The 24,017-nt window shown below is 39.4% G+C and overlaps 1 protein-coding gene across 1 annotated transcript in view; it reads right to left on the minus strand.

Annotated features, from left to right (window-relative positions):
• Positions 1-24,017, minus strand: part of LOC103147592 (copine-8-like) — a 96,962-nt gene that overhangs the window by 65,461 nt on the left and 7,484 nt on the right. Inside the window, exons 2-4 of the mRNA XM_016678546.1 lie at positions 17,001-17,041; positions 10,166-10,212; positions 8,984-9,087 (exon numbers count right to left, since the gene is read on the minus strand). Coding sequence (XP_016534032.1) covers positions 8,984-9,087; positions 10,166-10,212; positions 17,001-17,041 — 192 coding nt within the window. The remainder of the gene's footprint in view (positions 1-8,983; positions 9,088-10,165; positions 10,213-17,000; positions 17,042-24,017) is intronic.

The following is a 24,017-nucleotide window of genomic DNA, read 5'->3' on the forward strand; positions in this document are numbered from 1 at the left end:
AGTGGTGCACAGCTAATTACAGCCATCTGGAAGGCCAAGAAAATGTAATATATTAGGATACAAACACATGGGAAATTCTACCAGCATAATCTGCACTGAACCATGTATTTAAAAAATAAATTCTTTAGTGTGCAACTTGCCGCAGCTTGGAAAAGCGTAAAACCAGATGAATGTCTGAGAAATACTCCAAAGTGTGTCACAATGCAGTTGTTTCACTTTTTGTTTCTTTTTTTTCTTTTTTTTTCTTTTTTTTTACCAAGAATGGATTATATTTCAAAAACCTTGTCCCCATGAATAGTTCACAAACATGGCGGAAAACAACTCCCAGTAAACATAACACCATTTCCCTGTAGCTAGTCTCTCCTTCAAGCATTTCTCGAATCCTTTTGATGACTTTCAAAATGCATGTGATATCAGTGACACAGCCTTTGCTAAATTATGTAGTTTGTCTTACTTTTTGTTTTTGTTTTCAGCCATTTTGAGTCGTCTGGCCTCACTGTTTGCACCTGTTTCTTGTTCCCGAGATAGTGCTATACATATTCATGCAATCTGTGCCATGTCATCCCATCTGCTAAGACCAGCTTTTTTTTCTGTTAGACCCTCTCTAATTCCTTGCATTGCAACTTTGCTTGTTATTTTTCAATCAGCTTCTCATTTACATTTTTTCTGTTGGGACTCGTATATTTTAATGGTTTAAGCTTTAAAGTAACATTTCATCTCAGATTCCTCCCTTTGGAGGGGACATGCATCACTGCTTATTTGCAAAAATCCTGATTCTGAGTCACATTTTACAGCACATGTTCAGCTTGGCATGCTGATTTTGCAACTTCCTGTTATGAAAATGTACATTAACACTTTAAACAGTCAAATGAACATGAAGGGAGACCTCCACGTCATATTGGAAAACTAGAATAAGCCGAGCTATATTTAGCTGCTCGGTGGGACTTTGTGTTGTGCTCACCTTTAGACACAACCTTGGGAAAACTTAAAAAACTTAAGACAGTTGCTAAATATTTTACGTGGCCTTTCATCTGTGAGGAGTTTGTACAAATGATTTATAAGTGCTGCACTCTGGGAGTACTTTAGCAATTTGACTTTACTTTCGCACATTTGCTGATGCACAGTGGGGGCGAGGGTGGATGAACTGATGCTGAGGAAGCAGAGATACTTCTCATTCAGTGCACTCTTCTTCTAAAAGCAGGTGTCCACTTTATTCATAATGGAGCTGTAGCACCTGGACAGATATTTGGGTGTATAATACAAGTCGTGGCTTGAACTAAGGTGTGTGCATATTTCCTTATGGAGCCGTATCAGTCATCTTAGCCTCCCTCTGATATGAAAGTGTTTCATAAATAAAACAATTCTATCCATATATAAATAATTATTAAAATACACATTTTTTTCCATTTTTTTTTACAAAATGAGGGCTATTTCGCATCTTGTTCTCAACACATTTCATGTGATTGCGTGTGACAAAACATTTGATGGTTTCTATGACAACGCCCCAACAATCTTTGCAGTTTCAGGAGTGCTGCACCCTTCTGAAAAACATAATTTTATTAGATCTATATTTGTGTTTATGAGGCTCAGACTGATATATTTGCTGACTTTAGCAGCAATTCCCATTGCAAATATGTGCAAGACTGTCGATATTCTGCTGATGTAAAAAAAACAAAAAAAACAAGCACAATTTTGAAATTGCGCTGTTTCTATTCAATAAGAAACCCAGATGAGTATGTTTGTTTGTGGAATAAGTCATTAAAAATCATGCGATGCCCACATCATCCAACTACATCCTGTCGTCTTCTTCTTGGTTAGCACAATATCTGGACATTGGAGTTTTATTAAATAAACCAATTTCGATACCGTCAAAACAAAAACAAAACAAAACAAAAAACCACTCTACCTAGCGCCAAACGTTTTATCGAAAAACCAGAGTTTTTGTTTGTTTGTTTGTTTGTTTGTTTGTTTGTTTGTTTGTTTGTTTAAACTGCAGTGTTTCCATTAAGCGAATTTATTTTTGAAACAAAGCGGGTTAGGAACCTTTAAATAATTTCTGCTATGTTACGTCTCTTCTTTGTAACCCAACGGTACATGCCGCTAATCAGATAAACTCATTTAAAACAAACATTTAACCAAGCTCGCATTTTTTCCCATTTCACCCGGACCACGCGGGCCGCACCGTTCACCTACAAGTAGCCGCCGCTGCGCCACGCGGACCACATAATCCGCTTGCCTTCTCCAGAGACCAATTTATCAAGCTTTGTTTGCTTGCAGTGACACACAGTACCTTCAGCGTGTCAGGTGCGCGTCAATGTACGTGTGCGGCGGCGCGCGGCGGACTGTGTAAATAGGAGAGCCTCGGCAGGCAGCATGCCACGTCTGATAAGGCGCCCGCTGACAAAAGCGAGTGGATGCTGTGTGTCACGGCAGGACGGAGCGCCGAGCGCCGCTTAATGTACTATACATTCCATAAGAGTGAAGGAGTCACGCCGCTGTTACGCAACGTGCTGCCAGCTGAACGCACAGGTGCGTTTCACGTTCGGTCCAATGTTCATGAATGATTCATTTATTTTTATTTAATTATGAGGGACAGAAAGGTAGTTTAAAAAAAAAGAACAAAGGGGGTGCGAGGGGGGCGGGGGGACATGTTACCCATGTATGTATGACGGATTCGGCTGCACATGTTCACACACACAAGCAACACACACGCACACACACAAGTGTTTGCTGGACGAGATGTCCCTAGGCACCTTGTGACTTCACATTAACTGTGTGTGACTGCGTGTGTGTGCGTGTGTGTGCATGTGTGTGCGTGTGTGTGTGTGTGTGTGTGTTTATGTAGATGACATCACTCTGCATCGGCACTGAGCCAGACAGGATTTCTCTTGGTCCTGTGCGGTTCGTCTTGCTGGGGGAGCGGGCCGCTCGGAGCTCGGTTTGAACCGAGCGATGATGACTAATGATGGTACACAAACAAAACGGGGCCACAACAGAACTACAGCAGCCCTGGCACTGGAGCGTGGTTTCCTAACAGCTTTCCGAAGCCCTCCTGAAGCCTTCACACTGATCGTTACGAGATGCCGCGCAAATGTGGCATTAGCCGGCTATGTGTTCAACAATGAACAACACACTGGAGATGGAATATAAAGATTTGTTTATGCCATTTCTGTGTATAATTTGAAAAAACAAAAACAAACAAAGCAAAACCATGCATCCCATTTTCACTGATATGACCAGACTAGAATACATTCTCCATACTCTGCTGTGTCCCAGTTTAAATGCGCTGAACTGTCTCCACCAACTTCATCTCTAAACATAGAAGTGCTTATTTACTTTTATCCACCCTGGTGCTAAAGCTCAATTCTCCATAACAGATTCTCACATTCTCACCCCCTTATAACCCTGGAGATATTTACTCAGCTTCAGCAGTCGACTCCACGACTAGTGGATGTAGAATAGAAATGTTTTGTTTCTTTGCCTTACTCCTTACTTTCTTAAGCAAATCGCTTCTTCTACAGACATGTTACAACGTGACCTCCCGCTCACAAGATCGGTGACTACCATTGGCATAAGCTTTCAAGTTGTCAACATGAGGCACTAAATCTTAAAAGTACAAATAGTCAACACTGCGATAACTAGATAGCAAGGTCTGAAGGTATCACATTTCACAGGTTAGAAAAGAGTTTAAATTAAAAAATATGTGTATCAAGGGAGAGGAGATTAGCTCAGTTAGGCTAGCTTGACTTTGACAACCTAACATGTAGATATGCTGTGGAATTCAGTGTTTCCGATCAGTAAGAAAAAAAGGACCACACACCAACTCTCTGACAGGTCATCAGTAGAGCAGGTGTTTACATGAACTAATCAACCACTACAGTGTTCAGACGATCACTTATTAATATTCGCAAAATAAAAGACAAACCTGAAAAAAACAAAACAAAATTGGACTGAATATTCTGTTGTATGTGTGGGGAATATCAGCATGTTTTTTGGTGTCGAATCCTAACACGCTAATGGAGTTGTTGTCAGTCAGCTGCTATAGCAATGGATCAGCGTAGTGTAGTCGACACATAGAGCGAGGAAAAAAATAGAAGTTGTTTTGAGTTATTCTTCAACAGTTTTTCTGCGTTACTCTCCCTTTACTGCTGCGCACCGCACTAAATTATACTAAATAATAGCTACATCTGCGGGTTTCATTTTATTAACAGAATTGTTTTTCCACCAGAAAAAATGTCCCAAAAGTCAGTGGCCGGCGGACATCACTTACTGGAATATAAAGACAGGTGATAGCCTGAGCCATGGAATCAATTACCCATAAAATCTATTTTTCTCTGCACCTCTTCGACAATCCAATCCCAACCATTCTGTTAGTTTTGAGGGATTGCAAAAATGAGAGCGCAGACTTTATTGTTATTTTCACAATAAATGAAAAATTCTGCCAATGATAAAAATAAATGACACAACAAGTATTTGCCCATCCCTTGCTGCTGTTGTGTTGCTTCATGGTTTTACAGCCCAAGTCTCCGCAGCATATAATGTGTTTAACAGATACTCAGTTTTCAGTTTTTATGGTTACGACCCACAAACTTCTCCTGTTTATTGTGTAAACTGTTTAATAACCAGAGGCTGCATAAACACTGCTGGTTTATGTTCTGTAGTAAAACTGGAGCAGTAATAAATAGAATAGGATCACCTGGGAGATAAAAATATAATTTTTCTCCTGACAGCAGCCTATAGCTCCGCAGAACAGAAAGTGATTTCTCATAGCGACAGGACAGACTTACAGATTCTGCAGATAACAAATTTTGCCGGACGATAAATTGTTTCAGTAATTATTGCGATAATCGATAATTTTTCAAGCAAGATGTTGATAATATAATGATATTGATAACACTGACAATCGATAATTTTTCAAGCAAGATGTTGATAATATAATGATATTGATAACACTGACATCTCATTGCCAATTTCACTTACGTGTCTTTGTAAATGACAATAAAATAAGTCTAAGCCTAAATATTGATGATGGTATAATAATGCAAGTTCGCTCTCTCAAAGACTGATAAAGTCTAATTTTGTAAACTTTAGCTGGAACTGGGAGATATCTAAAGTATACGACAACCAAAAACAATGACTAGAATGGAAATTTAAAAAAACACTACAACCGTAACCATAAATAAAATGTATTAGGAAATGTCTATGACCAAAATTGTCCTTCAAAAAATATTAATGGTTAGAATGGAAATTATTGAGCTCATTTGCATTTATCAGGTGGTTAACTGCTTACTGCAACAGGCTTTGATAAATGTCTATAAATATCCGGTTCCAAGTGAGGACATATTTTTATTACCTGCTTAAGAAGAAATATTTCTAGTTTAGTTAAATAAAGTGAATACAGCTCTATCCTTCCTTTATTTATTTATTTCTTTTTTTTCTTTTGCAGGGATTTTCCTTCATTTTTTTTTTTTTTAGTCTGATCCAATTTAGCACACTTGATTAGAGAACCATCCAGCCAGGGGGCTTCCACTGGCTTCAGTGAGCAACACAAGAATAATAATAATGATTTTAAAAAAAAAGAGACCGCTTATCTCACTGCCAGTCGCTAGATAAGAGTTAACAGGATTTTGCAGACTTGGAGAGAGGATGCAAAACGTTGTTGTGGCTTTTGTGCACGGAGGGAGTGGGATGGTTTGTGTTTGTGTTGAGCTCAGTGCTGTCTGCCTGTATGGATGTCCTAAAGGCACTGGAACCCTTCTGCAGAGATAAGAGAGGTGGGAGTAATGCGGAAGCTACAATAAAAGCAACTTCCCAACCTCAGGACAGCGTCAGAGGGCGGCGGGAGGCAAGAGCAAGCGCTGGTCCTGTGATAAGGAATGTGGGAGGTGAGAGAGGCTGCAGGAAGTCTGGGCGGGGTGGACCCACACTGCTGCACAGCCTGAACGTCTCACAAATGTGTGTAAATACGAGTCGTTTGTGCTATATTTGGGACAATTCTCTGGTTTTTGAATGTGATATATGCAGTATAGGCGGCAAAACCCCCCAAAACCCCTCAAGGACACACACATGCACACACTATCAGTCACACACTATCAGTTTCTATCACTTTACTGCTTGTCAGGGATTCTAGCAGTCTGATGGCAAATACAGTCCTAATCAAAGTCTGAAAAGAATGGTGGTCAAAATAGTCAATATCTCGATGTAATCGATTCTGGGAAAATAAATTATTCAAAGATACTCATTGGTGTCAAAATCAATCCAAACAGACCAATTCACATTTGTCTAAATTGTCAAATTTCTTTTGGCCCCAACACTACAGTATGTAAATTTCATAAAGCATGAATTAGGAAGTGTCATTTTTAAACATATTTCTATAAACAAGAGCTGAATTCTGACCCACTTTATTGGCTTTTACTAAATTAAGAAGGCTAAAATATTGTTGACTTCCTCTTAACTAGAAAGAAGCCAGTGCCTTTAAAAATGTTGCTGCTCATCTGAAAAAAGCATAGAGTATCTTTCTTAGCATCTGTATCTTGTTAGAAAGTTCAGCATTGTAACAATCCTGCAACTAAGTAATTTTCACGTTTAATAAAGTCAGATTTAGATATACAAAACTAATCTGATTCTTGAAAATGTATTCTTGTATCATTATACCACTACTATTATATTAATTGAAACTAGTCTCAAGACAACAATATTATCGTTTATCGCAATATCTTCTCGAACAATTTATCGTCTGGCAAAATTTGTTTTTGACAGGCCTACCTGAGAGATGCATTGAGTTTCTTTTGCTTCATCTTTAATGTGTCAAGTTTACCGTTTGTCCAACTGTAAACTTGAAAAACTTTAGTAAAGTTCTGTGATATTACAACAAACTACAGGCAGAATTAGACGTGGTTTCTTTGTCTCTACGTTTTCTCTAATAGCAAAAAGCTGACCACTGCAAATGACGAAGGGTCAGATTCCGCATGCTTTTTTTTTTTTCTTAGGTTCTGACATTCAAACATGCACAAGATCAAACGGCTAGCTATCTCTCTTTGACCTTCGGCGCAACCTCCTGCAGCTTGTAAGCAATGTGGGTCCTTAAGACAGTCCAAGATACTAACAAAGGAGTTTTCCATATTTCATGAGCCGCAGTGTAGCAGTCCAACTCTGTGTGAGGAAGCTGGTTTCATTAAGGAGGTTGGGGTTATGTTTTTGCAGAACAATTTGACATAAATGCATGTGTCAGATGTGGATAGTGTGAATCATCGTGATGCTGATCAGCAACCTGAGCCTAATGAATTAATTACCAAACCATTTAACTGCATGTCAGTCATAATCACATTACTGATGCTGTAATTTCACATCAAATAGTTTGTAAGCCTGTTTGAAGTTTCTGACAGTAATGCTAAGTCTTGTTATTTAATCCATAAATGTAAGTAACAGCAGATTAGTGTTGGATGCAACAATGCAGACATGATCCAGCATGAAAACTTCACTTTGAATGCATCGCACAAATATCCATATATTTATTTTAATTTTCTGTCTCCACTCTGGGGGGAGTACAGCCAATCAGAGCCAAGTAAAAACAAAATGGAGCTCCTGGATTGGAAGGCAGTCATTTCCCATTTTATAAGCTAAAATATATTTTTCCCAAATATAGCATGCCATTTGGGTATATGAGCCTGAGTTTGTGATGTTCAATGTAAATTAATAAGAAAAAAAATCAATCGACAGCAAACATCTGAAATCATTATTTCAGCTAATTCTGATCCCAAAATGAGCGTGAGAAGGACCGCACCCCCACGTTTCCACCATACTCATGTTTTATGCATCATCGTCCACAAATCATCACAAAGCTATAATTTACAGCAACAGCTGTAGATTTAACTAAATTAGATACTTTTTTTTTTAATTGGCCAACGGGATTACAGCATGAGACTCTCCACCTGGGCAAACACAGATTAGCTGATCCCGCGTTAACATCGAGCTCGCCGTTTAATCAGAACCAGACAGACTGAAAATGCAGCCAATACATCAAACTTATTCATATCACCGCTCTCACTTCATGAACCTACCCAGTTGGCTTTTTTTTTTCTTAAATAATGCTGATTTCATACAGGCGGTATTGTTGTAGCTCCAGGTATGTTGAATAGCGATCAATAAAGTCAGCGTGTCAAAATTAAAGCTCGACCTTCATTTAAAACGTACAAAAAAAAATAAAAAAATTAGGAAAATGTATTAAAAGCACACAGTACAAAAAGCGTCCAGTAAAAACCGTGGAGGGGCGTGTGGGGGGTCACCAAATGAGCGGCGGCGAGGCTTATTTCCGCCACGCGGGCCGCAGAAATGACCTGCTTTAGCGTAGCAGGTTCCAGCCGAGCGGTGAGCTCTGGGAGACTCGGCACTGACCCTCGGCGCTCAAGGCAGTCAATTAAAATTGTATGATCAACTGTGTCAAATGCTGCACTTAGGCCTAAAAGGATTCGAGACCAAGCAATCTTGTGCATCTGCTGTAAAAACATGGTAATTTGTTACTTTCATAAGGGCTTTTTATGCACTTCTTAGTACCACGGAATGTGAGCGGGCTTTAAAAGAGGAGGAAGAAGACAAAATAACGTAAATATAAGTACTACTGCAAATCACAGATGTGTCTAAGAGTACACTTCATTACATAGAAACAGCTGGAAATAGATTCAAATTGTAGCAAAAATGTGTTATTGTGTCCAGACTTGTGTTTTGACTTTTACTTTAAATGAAAGTAGAGGTTATAAGCAGCAGAAAAAACTTCTCTTTTATTTAGGGGAGTGAAGGCTTACATCTCTGGTGCCTGCCAACTATGAATATTTCAGTCGCAGCTCAACTTTGCTAAACACAAAGCAGCACTTTCACTCATGGTTTTGCACACAACCTCCACCCCCCCCACACACACACACCTACGCACACACACACAAACACAAACATGTACACATTGACACGTATTAGTCGAGTGTTAACTCACAGGTCAAAGCGAAGATTCTGCCTCTCCTCGAAGAAGTAGTCCACAATGAATTTGCGGACAAAGTCAGGATTGAGGGTGTTGTCTATGACTTCTGTCCTGCCAAACTGAAAGACAAATCAACCAATTAGCTTTTACTATTGTTTTAGTGCTTGACAGATTATTATTGTCACTGTAACATAATGTGCATTGTTGTAAACACAGAAAACAACATAATTTACCAAGTTTAAAGCAGTTTAAAAAAAAATGTATGAAAAAATAGGTGAATAAAAATATCCATGAATATTAGGGCCAGGACTTTAACGTGACCGGAACCTTTGTATTTGCGAGTTTCTGGTACCCCCATAAATCTGACGCACAAGCGACATCCGCAAATAACACATGCACAACCAGTGTTTATTTTTGCTTAAGAAACAACAACAATCTGACGGGACTTCGGAAATGACTATTTTTGGTGCAAATTGTGCTAAAAGGAGTTGAACTGTTCAAGTGAGGCAAAACTATTCAAGCCTAAAATATCATCTCAATGCTGTCAATAGATTTCACTGGCGATTAGTTGGCTAAAAAAAATGTTAGCCACTTTCTGGAGACAATTCATTTAACAACTTAAACCTTTTTGATCAAATATTAGAAATATAAAGAAAATGAAAATAAACAAATATTTCAATTCCTTTTTAAAAAAAGAAAAACATTTCGTAGCCTAAAATGCAACAACAGTGCTTTTCTTTAGTGAATGCTGGATCATTTGTAGCAAAGGATACATCTGATTAATAGTTTGCCAACAAAGGGTGCTTAACAGGACATTTTTTGTTGTTTCCAAAATTTGAATGAGGTAAAGCTAAAAGCTAAAATTAAATCTTAAATGTAAACTGTATACATCGTTGGTACGGTTTTGGGTTAATATGTTGTTCTTTCAACAAATGGTCTTTGTCTCCAGTTTTGCAATTAATCAATTACTAATTTAGTTGACAATTATTTTAATTAAGCAATGAATTGTGGTTAATCAACCAATAATGATCAATTGATTAATCATGATCAATTGATTAATAATGGTTAATCAATTAATCATGAATGATCACGATTAATCGTTTCAGCCCTACCAGCTTTCAAAACATCTTTATGCTGCTACAGCGTGTGACTGGGAGCCTAGCCAGCCGTTCCCCAACCGTCTCACTTGGTACTCACCTCCCTCCATTCTCTGTTGGCGATCCCTTGAGTGTACAGAACACAAACTGTTGAGAAGGAAACAAAGGAGGGCAGAGAAAAGGAGAGGGTTAGATTCAACTGAGAGTATTTAACAGCAGAGAAGCAACACTCTGAGGCCAGCCAAGAGGGAGTTCTTTATCCACATCCTGACGTGACAGAACCTTGTCCTAATTAAATCCAGATGGAACTCCACCTCACAGCACAGTGATATTTCACGGAGTTGGGGAGCGGAGGGGTGGGGAGTGAAGGACAGTATTCTGATGGGACTACTCAACGTTAGTAGGAGTCTGTGAGTGTTTCCTGAGGATGGACCATGAGAGAGAACAGAGCCAGGCAATCAGCTGTCACTAATGTGACATTTCATTTGCATTCAAGCAGCCTTTACGGTATTCACAAACACGAGCCCCATGTCAGCCAACATTAAGTCAGAAAATCCAGTCATACGACACACTTTTACATGTGTTACCTGGCAAAATGCATTCAGGAGGAGAGACCATTGTGGTTGGAAAAAAAACTGAGATAAAGAACTCCTGTTTTACTTTTGAAATCCTATATCAATTTTCTTTCCTGTTGATCTTTTACATTTTTTTTAATTTCATGTTTGTTTCATTTCTTCCACTAATGCAGACTCCGCAGACGTTATGGTAAGACTGTGAAGCAAAATAAAGGGAACATGTCAGTTTGGAAATAATGGAGTTCTATAGAACAGGAGCCAATTCCGCTCGATTCTCATCTCTCTTTAGTGTTCAGTTTTAGCATTTTATTGTCTTCTCCAGGGTGTACACTGCCTCTCGTCCCACTGTTTTTTTAAATGGAAGCATCAATAAATGTGAAAATACAACTACTGCACTTACTGTGTGGAGTTCTGCAATACAAATCACACTTCTTTACGTGATTCATGTTCTAGACAAGTGTATTGCAAATGGGAATGTTTTGTAAGATCATTTTTTGTATTGGTAGGGCTATAACTGTTGTGACACAGTTATAGCAGTCAAATACATATAGTTACCTGAAAAAGAAGCAATAAATAGTTCTTATTGTCACTTTTGTCATCATCACAATAGTACACAAGGCAAAAGTGATAAAATTTTAAGTCCATATTGCCCACTCGTAGTCAAAAATTTTAAGATTGTAGATGGCATTATTAAAACGTAATAATTAGGGGTGTACAATACATCAGAACCAACATTTGTATTCACCGAAAATACTCAATTTTAACCATATTGGTATAGGCTCGATAAATAAAACTGTGTGAGTATTAACAGCCAATATTTATTTCCAAATTTCTTTTTTGTCAAAGTGTCAAAATGGTAGAGAATATGTATGATATATCGGATATCAGCCATAACAGCAAATTAATGAAATATCGATAGCAGCCCCGATGTTCATATCGGTGCATCAATAAGGAGTAGCTGTTGTTTTTCTGTGTAAAATAAAGGCAATTAGATGACATCATAGATTCAAATTTTTGTGTAAAATACTCTAATACCTTATTGTTTTACTTTATTGTTTTAATCCGATGACAAACCATATTTCATTAATCAATCGATGTATCCTACTCCAATCGATATGCTATACCTTGGGAACCATCTAACAAGAACACATCACAAGGAGAGCAGACTACGTGTTTCCAACACATTCCACCTGAACAGCTGGAATTACCAACTCTAATAGACCAAGAAAAGCAACCTTTGACAGTCCTTATCTTGTTTTCTTATAAAATATGTGAACAAACCCCAGCATGGATACATCTGGCATCTTAAGTTCGGTTCAACATCCCCGCTATCTTTGGTTCTGACTTGGAAGACTTTATTAAAAAAAATAAAAATACTTTTGATTTCATGACATGAGGTTCTGATTGCAGAGGCAACACCTTCCGAGGCAACGTGCATCATCATTACCTGCAGCATTCATTAATTGCAAATTTATGCACATGCTAATATATGAGCTGCTTACATACTGATGAATGGACATGAGAGAATTAATCATGAAATTATGAGCTGTTGAAGATCGAGAGCGAAAATTATCTCCAGTTTCAAAATCAGACCTGATTAATTCTATTTTTTTTTTCCTTTGAACAAATTTGATCATTTGGACAGGAGCTGATGAGCCGACATGCTCTGGATTTTACTGATAACTTGTGAAATAGTTTTATTATTTTTTCCTTTCAAACTCCAGCCTTGAACATATAGCTTTGGTGCAAACAAAACAAAACAACAACGCCCTTGTCTGCAGCATGAATGCAGAAAAATGTGAAACAGGGAAATCGTTGACGGCGCTGTTAACTCTGAAGGACACCAACAGGTCAAAGGAATAAAGCAACAAACAGGAAGGCAAAGATCTTACGAACACATCCAACACATCAAGCTGATGTGTTGGAAAGTTTTAAGTGTAAGAATGTTTAAGGGAAGCCAAACTAACACATTTAGGATTTGTTCGCTGTGTTTATGAACGATAAATCTCAGAATGTGTTCCAGTCAGACGCAGGGCCGCAGGTGAACCAGGTGCCGGGGTCGTTGGCACCGAAGGCAGCTCTTTTCAGTAGCGCAGCTGTTGAGAATCTTAATGCATGTTGATAGAAGGGTGTCGGAGCGCATCTGACTTACAGATTGCTGAGCAGCTGAAGAACGGTTAGACTGTCCAAGCACTTAATTCTACAGGATGTAATTTTTTTTACATTAAAAAATTTGTTCTTTTTACATAGTTAAAATTACCATTAAGTCCTGACAGCATAACACAGAAAATCTGTGGGGGAAAAAAAAATTGAGCTCCTGTGCCTTCCCTCGATAGTCCTGCTGTCCTCTGCAGAAATACTCCACTCTCTAAAAACAACCAATCAGAACCAGGAGGAGGGCCTTAGCGCTGTCAATTAATCTTGTGTATGCGCTGCTCACATTCTCCCCCCACTTGCTCTCTGCTACACTACAGCAGGTGCATTACAACAGAATAATGGTTGGTCAGGTTAGTTAGCATGGCCACCGAAGACTGTTGTTTGACCACCATTTCTACATACACAAGGCATATACACAAGGTTGATTGACAGCACTAAACCACTCCTCCTAGCTCTGATTGGTTGTTTTTGATTGGGAGCGGTGCATGTTTTTCAGACAAATATGTAAAAAACATATTTTTGCAAAAGTTAGGTACTGCAGCTTTAAGAGAATACTTTGGTCACTCCTGACCAAAAGTAACAAAAAGGTCAGTCTTAAAATAGAAATTCAGAAACCTAAGCTGTTCATAAGAAAAAACCCAACATTGCTCAAATGAAACAATTCCACAAGGAAGAGTGGGCCAATATCTGATGCAACAGTTACTGCAAAGTTTAGGTGTGGCACACCATTTATTTTTTACGGATTACTTTTTTTTTTTTTTGCATTTGGCCAAAATGGTTTGGATAGCTTGATAGCTAGTTTGGAATCAACACGCTACCACATTTGCATCATATAAAGCACTGATTGAGGTATAGACCTTGCATTACTAACAAAGGCCAAGAACAACATCTGTGAACAGCAGTAGATGCATGGCACACATAGTGGTGCGTTCTCCACCTAAAACCTCGTTTTCCAGATTACTCCAGGCTATATTTACTGCTACAATGTAGGCAGTACAGAAGGTACATACATACTTTGACAGGGTTCTGTCTGCTTAATGCCCTTTTCCAGTCTGCTGAAGCAAACACAAGGGATGAAACACACACACACACACGCATGCACACAGTCACAAACATGCAAAAAAGTAAAACACTGGAATGCTGTTCAGCTTTATAAGCTGATATGAATAAGGTCTGTGAGCTTGCCGGTGGCCTGAGATGTATGTATGTGTGTGTCTGCGGTAGTGAGTGTGTGTGTGTGCGGCTCTGTCGAGGCAGTCTAATGCTGTGTGACTGGGGCCAGTGCTGTCAGCAGAGCAGAGACATGGACGCAGCACAAGTGCCTCCTTGGATAAGCGTTGGGGCGGGCAGGGATGCTCATCCTCCTTTCCTTTCCCACCATCTGACATTTAAAGGTCCAATCCACAATTCTGGGAGCTCTGCAGTTTTTGGCTTCACCAGCAACCAACCACACAGCTCACAGCAGCTCAGGCCACGATAATCGTAGCTACGGCAGAGTCTGACAGAGCCGTCCGGGTTGCTAGCGGAAACGCAGGAGTGAGCGATGTAAACGAGGGATTACGATAAATCTTGAACAGGACTGAGGACAGGCGTCTGTGTGGAACCTTATGTGACATGAATTAGAATGGTATGGCTATGAGACAAATTGTTATAGAGTAGGGTTGAAACGATTGTGAATAATCGATTGTTGAAATAATCATCAACTAATTTGCCGATCGATTAATCATTAATAAATTAAAAAAAGGTTGGATATTAAAAATCCGTACTCTGAACCACTCTGATGTCAGCCATTGCATATTAGTTCATTTTTGTTGTTGTAGTTGAGAATTTCCATGAATAAGATACATACAAACGCAGATTTGGGACAGTTGACTTGTATGCAAAATGACAGACTGTGACCCCTAAAACCAGAACGGCTCTAAGCGACTGGGGGATATTATTTACTGGACTCGCATAAACACATCCTCTACAGTAAAAATGGGCAAAAACAAAACGGCAGATGGCTCATAACACTGGGGATATAAAAAAAGGAAATCCAAATCAAGCAGGCTTATTATACGTTCAACAAAAAATGGTTCATTTAAATGTTGGACAGTCAACTGCGAACAAGTTGAAGGAAGCAAACCAGACGACAGAGTTCTGTGTCAGGATGTGAGTCTCATAGGTGAAAGTTTTCTGTATTGAGGGAAGCAAGTTAACAAGTAATGGAGCATCTCATTTCTGTAACCTGAGATCTTAGGATGTTTTTAATTCTGATAGTCCGGTGGACTCGGTTTGATTGGGGACCGAAGTTGCAACATTTGTTACATTTTCAGCTGCTGCAGTTTTCTGTGGCACTGCACTGTGTCAAATAAAGCAAAAACCCGTTCACCTCATCACCTGTGGTGGTGCTGCACCGAGAACTACTGAAGGATACGACACAAAAACCTATGAAGAAGAAAGACACAGAGTGTGACTCCCTTCTTCATGAAATGTAAATAAAAATAGTGTCGTCAGATTTTAATGGTTGTAGGATTTCTCATTTGTCTTTAGCAAAAGACCATGAGTCGTTTCTCCAGCTAGCGGTAGAAAGTCGTGTTTGTTACGGTTGTGTTTACCCAGAATGTCCTCCATTGTGGTCCACTTCCTGCGTTTGGAGCGGTCTCTGATCCGCTTGGCTCTCATATATGCATTCATACCACACCAGACTTCACTCCAGCCAAACCAAGACATAGGTTTGTAGGCGGACCAGAGTTCAAGCTTTTGGTCTACATCAGAGTTTGATTAAGCTACGTTCAGACCGAACAGGATTTGAGTGTTAGAGGCGTCTGGTTTACATGCAAAATCTATGAGGGGGCTGCAAGAAAGCTCGCGGTGCGTCTCAAAATGTGTCTTCTGGTGAGCGTATGAAGCACTTAGAGCATTCAAAGCACGTCCAACGTAGCCAACACTGCAGCTGGAAAATCTGAATCTTTGCAGATGGAGCTTCAAACAATCAGAGAGACTTCGCTATATCATGTAGTGGTCTGTAGTTGGTGTCCTGCTAGGAGATTGAGGCACCGAGAAAGGTCAGCAGGTCATCAAACTGGGCTCAGGTGAGATGAAAATGGTGCTCAAAGTGACCCTCATCAACCCGCAGCCAGGCTGTGAAACTCAAATTCACAACGCCTATGAATTGTCTTGTGAATTCAAACAGGGCACTGAGGAGCTTGATAATGACATTTTCTTGCTCTCAGTGAATAAAGCTGCGACACTCTCCGTAATTTGTCCGCCATTGTACAAAGAGAGAGGGAGAGGAAAAAAAAGGCAAAAGTCAAGAGGCTCCTCCATGCCTTGTTCAGACGAGGGTCAAGAGTGATTTTGACGCACAACATCAAGCGTCCGACTTGACACATTGGATGCGTTTTTGATGCGTTGGATGCGTTTTGATGCGTTGGATGCGTTTTGATGCGTTGGATGCGTTTTGATGCGTTGGATGCGTTTTGATGCGTTGGATGCGTTTTTGACACAAAGAACACATCCAGTCTAATTTACATTCACACCTCCCCAAACGAACCAGACTTTCTCGACAAACAAACGAGAGTTCAACTAAAATGAACTCTCGTTCATTAAACACATTAAAGGTGTGAATGCACCTTTAATGAAGGTGTAGATCAAAACCTTTTAAAAAAGCCAGACTAGTAGTCAAATGAAAACAGCCAAGCGAGTGAGGTGTGTGTCTGTGCAAGTGAGGTCGGTACTTGTGTGTGTGTGTGTGTGTGTGTGTGTGTGTGTGTGTGTGTGTGTGTGTGTGTGTGAGAGTGATCTGGTTCCCCTCACTCACATTGAGAGCAGAGAACAGTGACGAATACGACCCCTGACATATGCAAATGCCCACTGATTCACACAGGCCAAACAGTGTGGATCTGTGGGTAATGTGTGTGTGTGTGTGTGTGTGTGTGTGTGTGTATGTGTGTGTGTGTGTGTGTGTGTGTGTGTGTGTGTGTGTGTGTACATTTGCAGTGAATGCCAGTCTGATTTTGTTCAGTTAAAACATGTTGGCGTGTGGTGCCAGTTTATCTGCTAAAATGTACGCGTGCAGGTTGCTTTTACATGTTTGTAAGACCTGCTGGGAGCTGTTGAGAGGACTTGTTGGTGATGTGTGTGTGTGTGTGTGTGTGTGCGTGTGCGTGTCTGGGGGAGTAGGTTGGACTAGGAAAACAGATAAATCAGGGAAAAGCTTACTTGGATCAGACTTGGAGAACGTGTCTCTATCCAGCAGGTTCCTGTAGAGAACAAAGACACACGGACAGAGAAATTAATTACACTTCTCTCCTGCCACAGCAAAGAAAGTTATTACATCATTAAAACTCTCCTAATTAGCTTCCTCGCTGACCCTGACAACTTGTTTACTCCTAATCCTCTTCTGACTTCATTAACAAAAGCCTTTTCTTCCAATCATCTAGGCAGCAACGTTAAGCAGACAACAACATCAAGCTTACAGTGGAGCTTATGCATATTTCAGCCGTACCACGACAGAACTTCAGTCCTGGGACTATTTTTCACTCTCTTTGCACTCTTCTCTTTGCTAGAAGCAACAGCAGAGGATGCCATGAAATTTACATGGCACTCTGGTTGTGTTTTCTTTTTTTTTCTGTACACTAGGAGAAATAAATGGAGCTGTGGGTCCTATTACAGTGGAGACGGACCTCAGTGCTGACAGAGGTCTGGATTGACAGGTTTGGAAGGATCGGAACACCCGAGAGATGACGGAAAGGAAATCGTGGATAAGCTCCGATTAAGGGTAGAGAGACCTGTCTGGTTGGATAAAAATTTATGAACTTTTACCAGTCCCTAAGGCGGAGAAATGAGCACAGCCTTGAGTGGCAGCCCTTAAATTTTTAGCATTTCATGAACGGCCACTTGGGGTTGAGCTCCAGAAACAGTGCAACCTCGCTGCAATCCAAGCTAATAGCAGACAGAAATCTGTTTACAGGTGGTAGCACCGATAAATCCACCCCGATTTCCTTCACTTTGGGGGATCGATGGATAAAATCTTAACTGTTGATCTTATCAACCTTTACAAAGAAGTCAAGTTTATTTGTATAGCACATTTCAGCAACAAGGCAGTTCAAAGTGTTTTACATCACAAAAACATAACACAATAAACATTACATTTTCACATTACATCATCAGAATGGTCAAATATTTCGGTCAATGTTCCACTTACTACTAATATAAGGGAACTCTAACCAGGTGGGGTTTTATGCCTGATTTAAAGGAACTCTGTGTTTCAGCTTTTTAAAGTTTTCTAGATGTTTGTTAAAGATTTGTGGTTCATAGAAGCTGAATGCTGCTTCTCCATCTTTGGTTCTGGTTCTGGCCTACTAGTTCTTTAATCCTGGAGATGTCTTCTATCAGGTGACAGAAGGCCGACTTTGTAACTGTCTTTATGTGTCTCTTGAGGTTCAGGTCTGAGTCCATCACTGCACCCAGATTTTGGGGCTCTTCACTATTTTCTCGCTGTAACAACTGAAGCTGTGTGCTGACTCAAGATGAAGCATCTCTAAATCAGCCACTAACTGACCACAGGGTCATGTCTGCACATCCGCGTCCACTGTTGCCAACTTAGTGACTTTATTGCTATATTTTTAGACAAAATACTCCAAAACCAGAATCGACAGGTCAGGCTTTTTGGAGAACAGTGATCGGCCAATAAACTGCAATTGGTGGTCCTCTAATGGTTAGTGTTAAAAATGGTTTCAGATTTGATTAAAAAATATATATTTTCATGGGAAAAAAACTGCATATGTTGTGTTTATGCAAAGAAAAAAAACTTGTATAATCACCATGTTCCATAGGTACCATGGATCAGGACACAGTTCTGTGTTCTAAATCAGGTTAATCTACAAACCAAAGGTTGTATGCCTATGAGTCCAGTTTGTTCAGTACTCCCATATACGTTCAGTGATGAGTAAACATAATCAAATCTGCCATTTTCATCCTGTCCTGAAAACTATAAACCTAAAATTATTAGTCAGAAACCCAAAACCAACTCCAACACTCTTCGGTGTAAAAGTTGATACTAAATAACTCAACGCGGATCAGTGAGGTATTTGAAAATGAAGTCAGAGGAAAGACAAACAGTGTAGAAATCCACTAACCAGGGAGAGACTGTATGTCAGTAGTTCTTTAACGCTGCTGCTTCTACAGAAGGTGCAAAACCTCAACAATAACAGGAAGGTTGAACTTTCAACAGCAAAACCACTCCGTTTTATTATTATTATTTTTAGCTTTTAATCCCCGTTATGGAAGACGGCAACACACATGGAGATTTCTGTTTTACGCCGACTCCTCTCACACACACAGTGTGACGTCACCTCTGTCTCTGTGAATAAGTGATGGCTAGTCGTAGCAGGGAGACTGGAAAGAAATTGAGATTTTTGATCATTGTTGGTAGTAGTTTTGAAATGGAAATTTACAATTGACTTGACAAGTCAAATGACTTTACATAAGCAGAGACCAGAAATGAGCCACAGACACAGAAACTCAGCCACACAATGTAGTTATTTTATTCTCTTGAGACATAAGACAAGAGAATAGCTGCATAATTAGCCAACTTCTTAGATTTGTTATTGGTTTAGTATGGAAGGATATCAGATTATCTTCTTTCAGGGTGTGTTATTATCAGTGTGACTATATATTATCCTAAGATTGTCAACCAGCAGTTATATTAGCAGACTCATACAATTTGCGACACATAAAATAAAATCAGCAGCACATTTTCTTGCGGTGCTTTATTGAATTTAAAATTGATGGTATGAATCATAGAAAAGATCAAATGATCACTCAGCAAAGCTTAATTCATTTTAATAGAAAGCAACTGCAAATTGCAGCAACAGAGTTAAATCAAACTTTGTGCTAATTAAATTGCTAAGATTAGATTTAATTTGTCTGCACTTATCATACCTAAATGATGGCCTACATTTAAAATAAAATATATAAGTGACAATAATTACCTTCCTGCTGCTTTACAATGCCTCCCTTTGCGGTCTGCCTCATGCATAAAGTCTTACAGGAAATGTATTAAATTGATACCTAGTTTCAAATCTTTTGTTCTGACACTAAGTTATGATGTTAAATATTACTCATAAAGGCAATATAATATAAATCAGGACTGAGAAGTTAGTTTAAAAAGGTTTATACAGTCTTGTATTAACACAAAGCCAAAATGGAAATACTTCAGCAGAGACCCCACAGGAGCAAAAACAGGAACCCAGTCTGGAGCGGATTATAGTGCTCTTTCTAAACTATTTAAAATCTGTCACTACAGTGAGGAAGATTATTCAAAGCTGCAAAAATTAGCTCAATTCTAATCTTCTGACTACTGGACACATCTTAGTGAATTCACCCAAAGCTCAAAGTGTGCAGTACTCAGAAAAAAAGGAAGAGTTACATACAAGCTGCTCTCAATTTTTTCAAATTGTCTCTAATAGGCTCAAAATTCTACATACAGGCCCAAATAAACACATATTAAAGACAATTAACGACATGGATTGGTTTCCTGGCACGGGCCTGGATTTAAACAGAACAAGTTAAAAGTCTCTTTTTTCCCCAAGAAAAATTTTAAGTTGCCTCTAAATAAACCAGATGACTTTGAAGAGATGGGACTAAAGCAGAGTTTAAGCTCAAAGAAAAACTAACACCTCCAACTAAGCTTGCGGCATGGTGGAGGAGGAATGATGATTTGGGCTTGTTTTGCAGCCATAGCTCCTGGGCACTTTGCTCTCTTTGAGTCCTTCATGAACTCCTCTGTATGTCAAAGTACTAAAGGGACAGTGTTATGTGTTGTCATTTTACAACACAATCAAGTAACTTTATGCACTTTAGTTGTTAAAAAATGCAATATATATCAACTTAAAATAAATTTGACCTTGTAATTTAACATCTTGACATTGGGCCTCTGTCTCTTTAAAAACTCCAGTTCTTTCTGAAGCTCCGCCTTCAGGAAGTCATCATAACATGGCTCCTCATTTACCCCTTTAATGTTTTTACCAGCGTTTCACTGAGAAGTAGCTCCTATAATGAGCGCAGCAGATGTGCAGTTCCAGGTGTTTGCTGCTAATTGCTGCTGGCTAGTCTGAAGGAGCTGAGTGGGGGAATCGCAGGGGAAGCTTGGAAACTGCAGCTCCAAAGAAGAGCTGCGCCCAGAAGGTGAAGCTAGGTCCAGCCAGGCATTTTGCACAGCTGTATGGTTGCCATGGAGATTAAAAGATTTGTCAAACATTTACTACAATTTATAAATGAGAGCATTAAATATAAAAAAAGCATTAAAAATGCGAAAGAAAACCAAAAGCAATATGCAAGAAATGAATGAGAAACTTTTTGAATGAGAAACTTTTTTGTCAAAGTGATGTCAAGACAACCTGGTCCTCACCATCACTTGGCAGCCAGGGCAGGATGGCAGCACAGAAATGTCAGAAAGGAGACCGCCGGTCCCACAGGAGTTAATGTTTCCCACAATGAGGGAACTGCTTCGACATTTCAGCTGTTTCTCACACTGGCCTTCACAAATGTCATGCTGGAGATGGCACATACGGAAGGATTTACAAAACACTGTTTGGACACAGCTGGAGAAACGCAGATGAGCCTGAGCTGTAAGGAGATGATAATCTTAAGAGTACGCAGGTTTGGAACTCACGTAAAAGATTATTAAAACAATCTAACATTTTAAGATATGGCATGCTGATGCTGAGGCTCTTCCTTAAAGCTAATGGAAAACCCTTTTTATAATTGCAGACCAGAACTTTGCACGTCTCTACGGGTATTTTATATGATTTATCTTCGGAGATTGAGGTGTTTTTCTTGTTTGCTTGTTTTAAACATACAAAAAGGTCTGAAACTTTAAATTTGCACGTTTGCACACAAGCAATGGATGATAAATCTTTTCTCTTGGCTCAATGGAGGTTCATTTTTGTTTCAAAAAACAAACTGAGGGGCGCTGGAAAAGGCGACTCATGAAGTGAGGGCAAAAAGTTGAACTTGAACAACTTTTAGTTCAAGTTGTGCTAAAAGGAGTTAGCCTATTAGCAGAGCTATCCAAGCATCTCAATGCTAAACACACAGACGTTTCCTTTAACGCTTGAAAGCTGAATAACCTAAATGACAGATTAAAAATAATTGTAGTATCTAGATTTAGTCAATAATTTAGCAACTAAAATATATCCTGAATTGAAAATTAAGCGTGTTCTGTCCATATAGAGTTTTTTATTAAAATGTGACTAATTGCAATTAACTCAATTAAAATTACAGCAGACAGATAAATTAAATTACTTTCAAGTCAGAAGAGACATATTAATAAAATAAAAAGAGTATTTTAAACATTTGACCATTGAACATTTCAGTGTTTAACTGTGTTTGTACTAACAGATTTCTTCTTCCGCAGATCAAAAATAACTCAAGAGCAGATATTAAACAGATCCATTTATTTTTATCAGTCAGCCTTTAAAGGGTTGCAAAGACACCGGTTATTCAGCGTGAGAGACGTTATTCACAAACTGACAAAACACAGAACGGCGGTGAACCGTTCCAGGTGTGGGCGGCTGTACCAAAATTACACCAAGAGGACGCAGACGAGTCATCCAGGAGGTCAGCAAAGAACCAAGAATACCTGCTGAAGATCCGCCGGCCTCGACTCACTTCATGAATCAGCAGTAAGAAAGAGTCGGGGTAGAAAAGCATCTAAGGGGGAGTAACAAGATGAAAACCACATCTGACGTAACGTACTTAAAGACTGATGGAAAAACATCCTGACTTTGTGGAACATTTTCTGTGGACTACAAAACCAAAGGTTTCGAAATGGCCCGGGGAAAGTTACATACCCAAACTTTAATCATCAGAATCCTTTGCATCTTTGTCAAATATAAAATTTGTTTGGTCATCAGAAGCATTTATGAATGACTAAAAAGCAAAAACGGAGAAAATCTTTGCTGGGGAAAATACTTTGTCACGCTGCTGCAGTAATCCTAAAGACAGCAATCACAACAGCTTGACTACGTCCATATTGTGCGCTACTGCAAGATCCACAAAGACGTAGCAAGAGCAGGAGGATAGAGAGAGCGCGAGAAAGAGAGAGAGCTGCGGGGCGAGCGCAGTAGCACGTCCTGTCCTGTGTAACAAGCATGGAGCTTTCTCAGACCGTTGATGGCTAGTGATGTATCTAGATCAGGCACTCGTGTTGTGCTGATCCCTGTGTGGCCCAGATGGTGAAATGCCACGCTCTGTTGATTCCCTGTCAGACAACGCCCACTGGCCCTTCTCCAGCTTTCAGACCTTAAATACATGACAATAATATTAAGGTTGCGTTTTTTGTTGTCTTTTTTTGCATCGCCGGTGGACAGTCCAGGAGATTGTGCAGGGGCGATAAGTGGGAGACGTCGGCCACTGCCAAAAGGGATAAACGCCCGAGACAGGAATACTCAAGGTTATTATAGTTAACTAAAAAAAACAAAAAAAAAAAACAAAAAAAAAAACAACTGAAGTTGAGTAAACATTTTCGTTAACTGAACTAAGTGAAAACTAATTGGACCTATACCATGGATTTATAAAAGTAAAACATACTGAAATTACAAAGATGATATCCTTTGTTTTTGTGATTATGAATGTATCAGCCTTTCGAACAAAAGCACACATAGCAGTTTACCGTTCACAAATTGCAGCACTCCAGACTCCTCCTAGTGGCACAAAATGGTGACTGCAAAAGTTGGCAGAGACCACAAGAGACAGTGGGTTGTTCAACAATTAGCAAAAACATTTTTTGTAAATGATATCTTTTGTTGAGTATTACTTATCCAATTGATGTACAGACACATTGCGTCTTATTGTTTACATCTGGACATCTGAAGCATGTGCAAAACGTTCGAAGGCAAAAAGACGATTATTTTACTTGCCATCCGTAGCCGTGTTTACAAGGTAGAACAATTTCGTTACAATAAGACCTGGAGATGTAGGGATTAGTGCAGTACGCCACAGCAAAGAAAACATATTGCAGGAAAACAGTTGAACAACTCAAAAACCTTGGTATCGTTTTTTTTTCGCTCTCTGCATCGGCTATGCTACACCCAGAGCCGCTGGGTGTTTCAGCTAGTGTTTCAGGAGTCAACAATAACAAACGAAAACTAGCAAACACAATATAAAAACTAATTAAATTTAACTGAATTAGACAAACAAAAAGTCACAACAAAATAAAAACTAAAAATCCAA

The sequence above is a fragment of the Poecilia formosa genome, unplaced genomic scaffold (genome assembly GCF_000485575.1).
Source record: "Poecilia formosa unplaced genomic scaffold, Poecilia_formosa-5.1.2 Scaffold185, whole genome shotgun sequence".
Taxonomy (NCBI): domain Eukaryota; kingdom Metazoa; phylum Chordata; class Actinopteri; order Cyprinodontiformes; family Poeciliidae; genus Poecilia; species Poecilia formosa.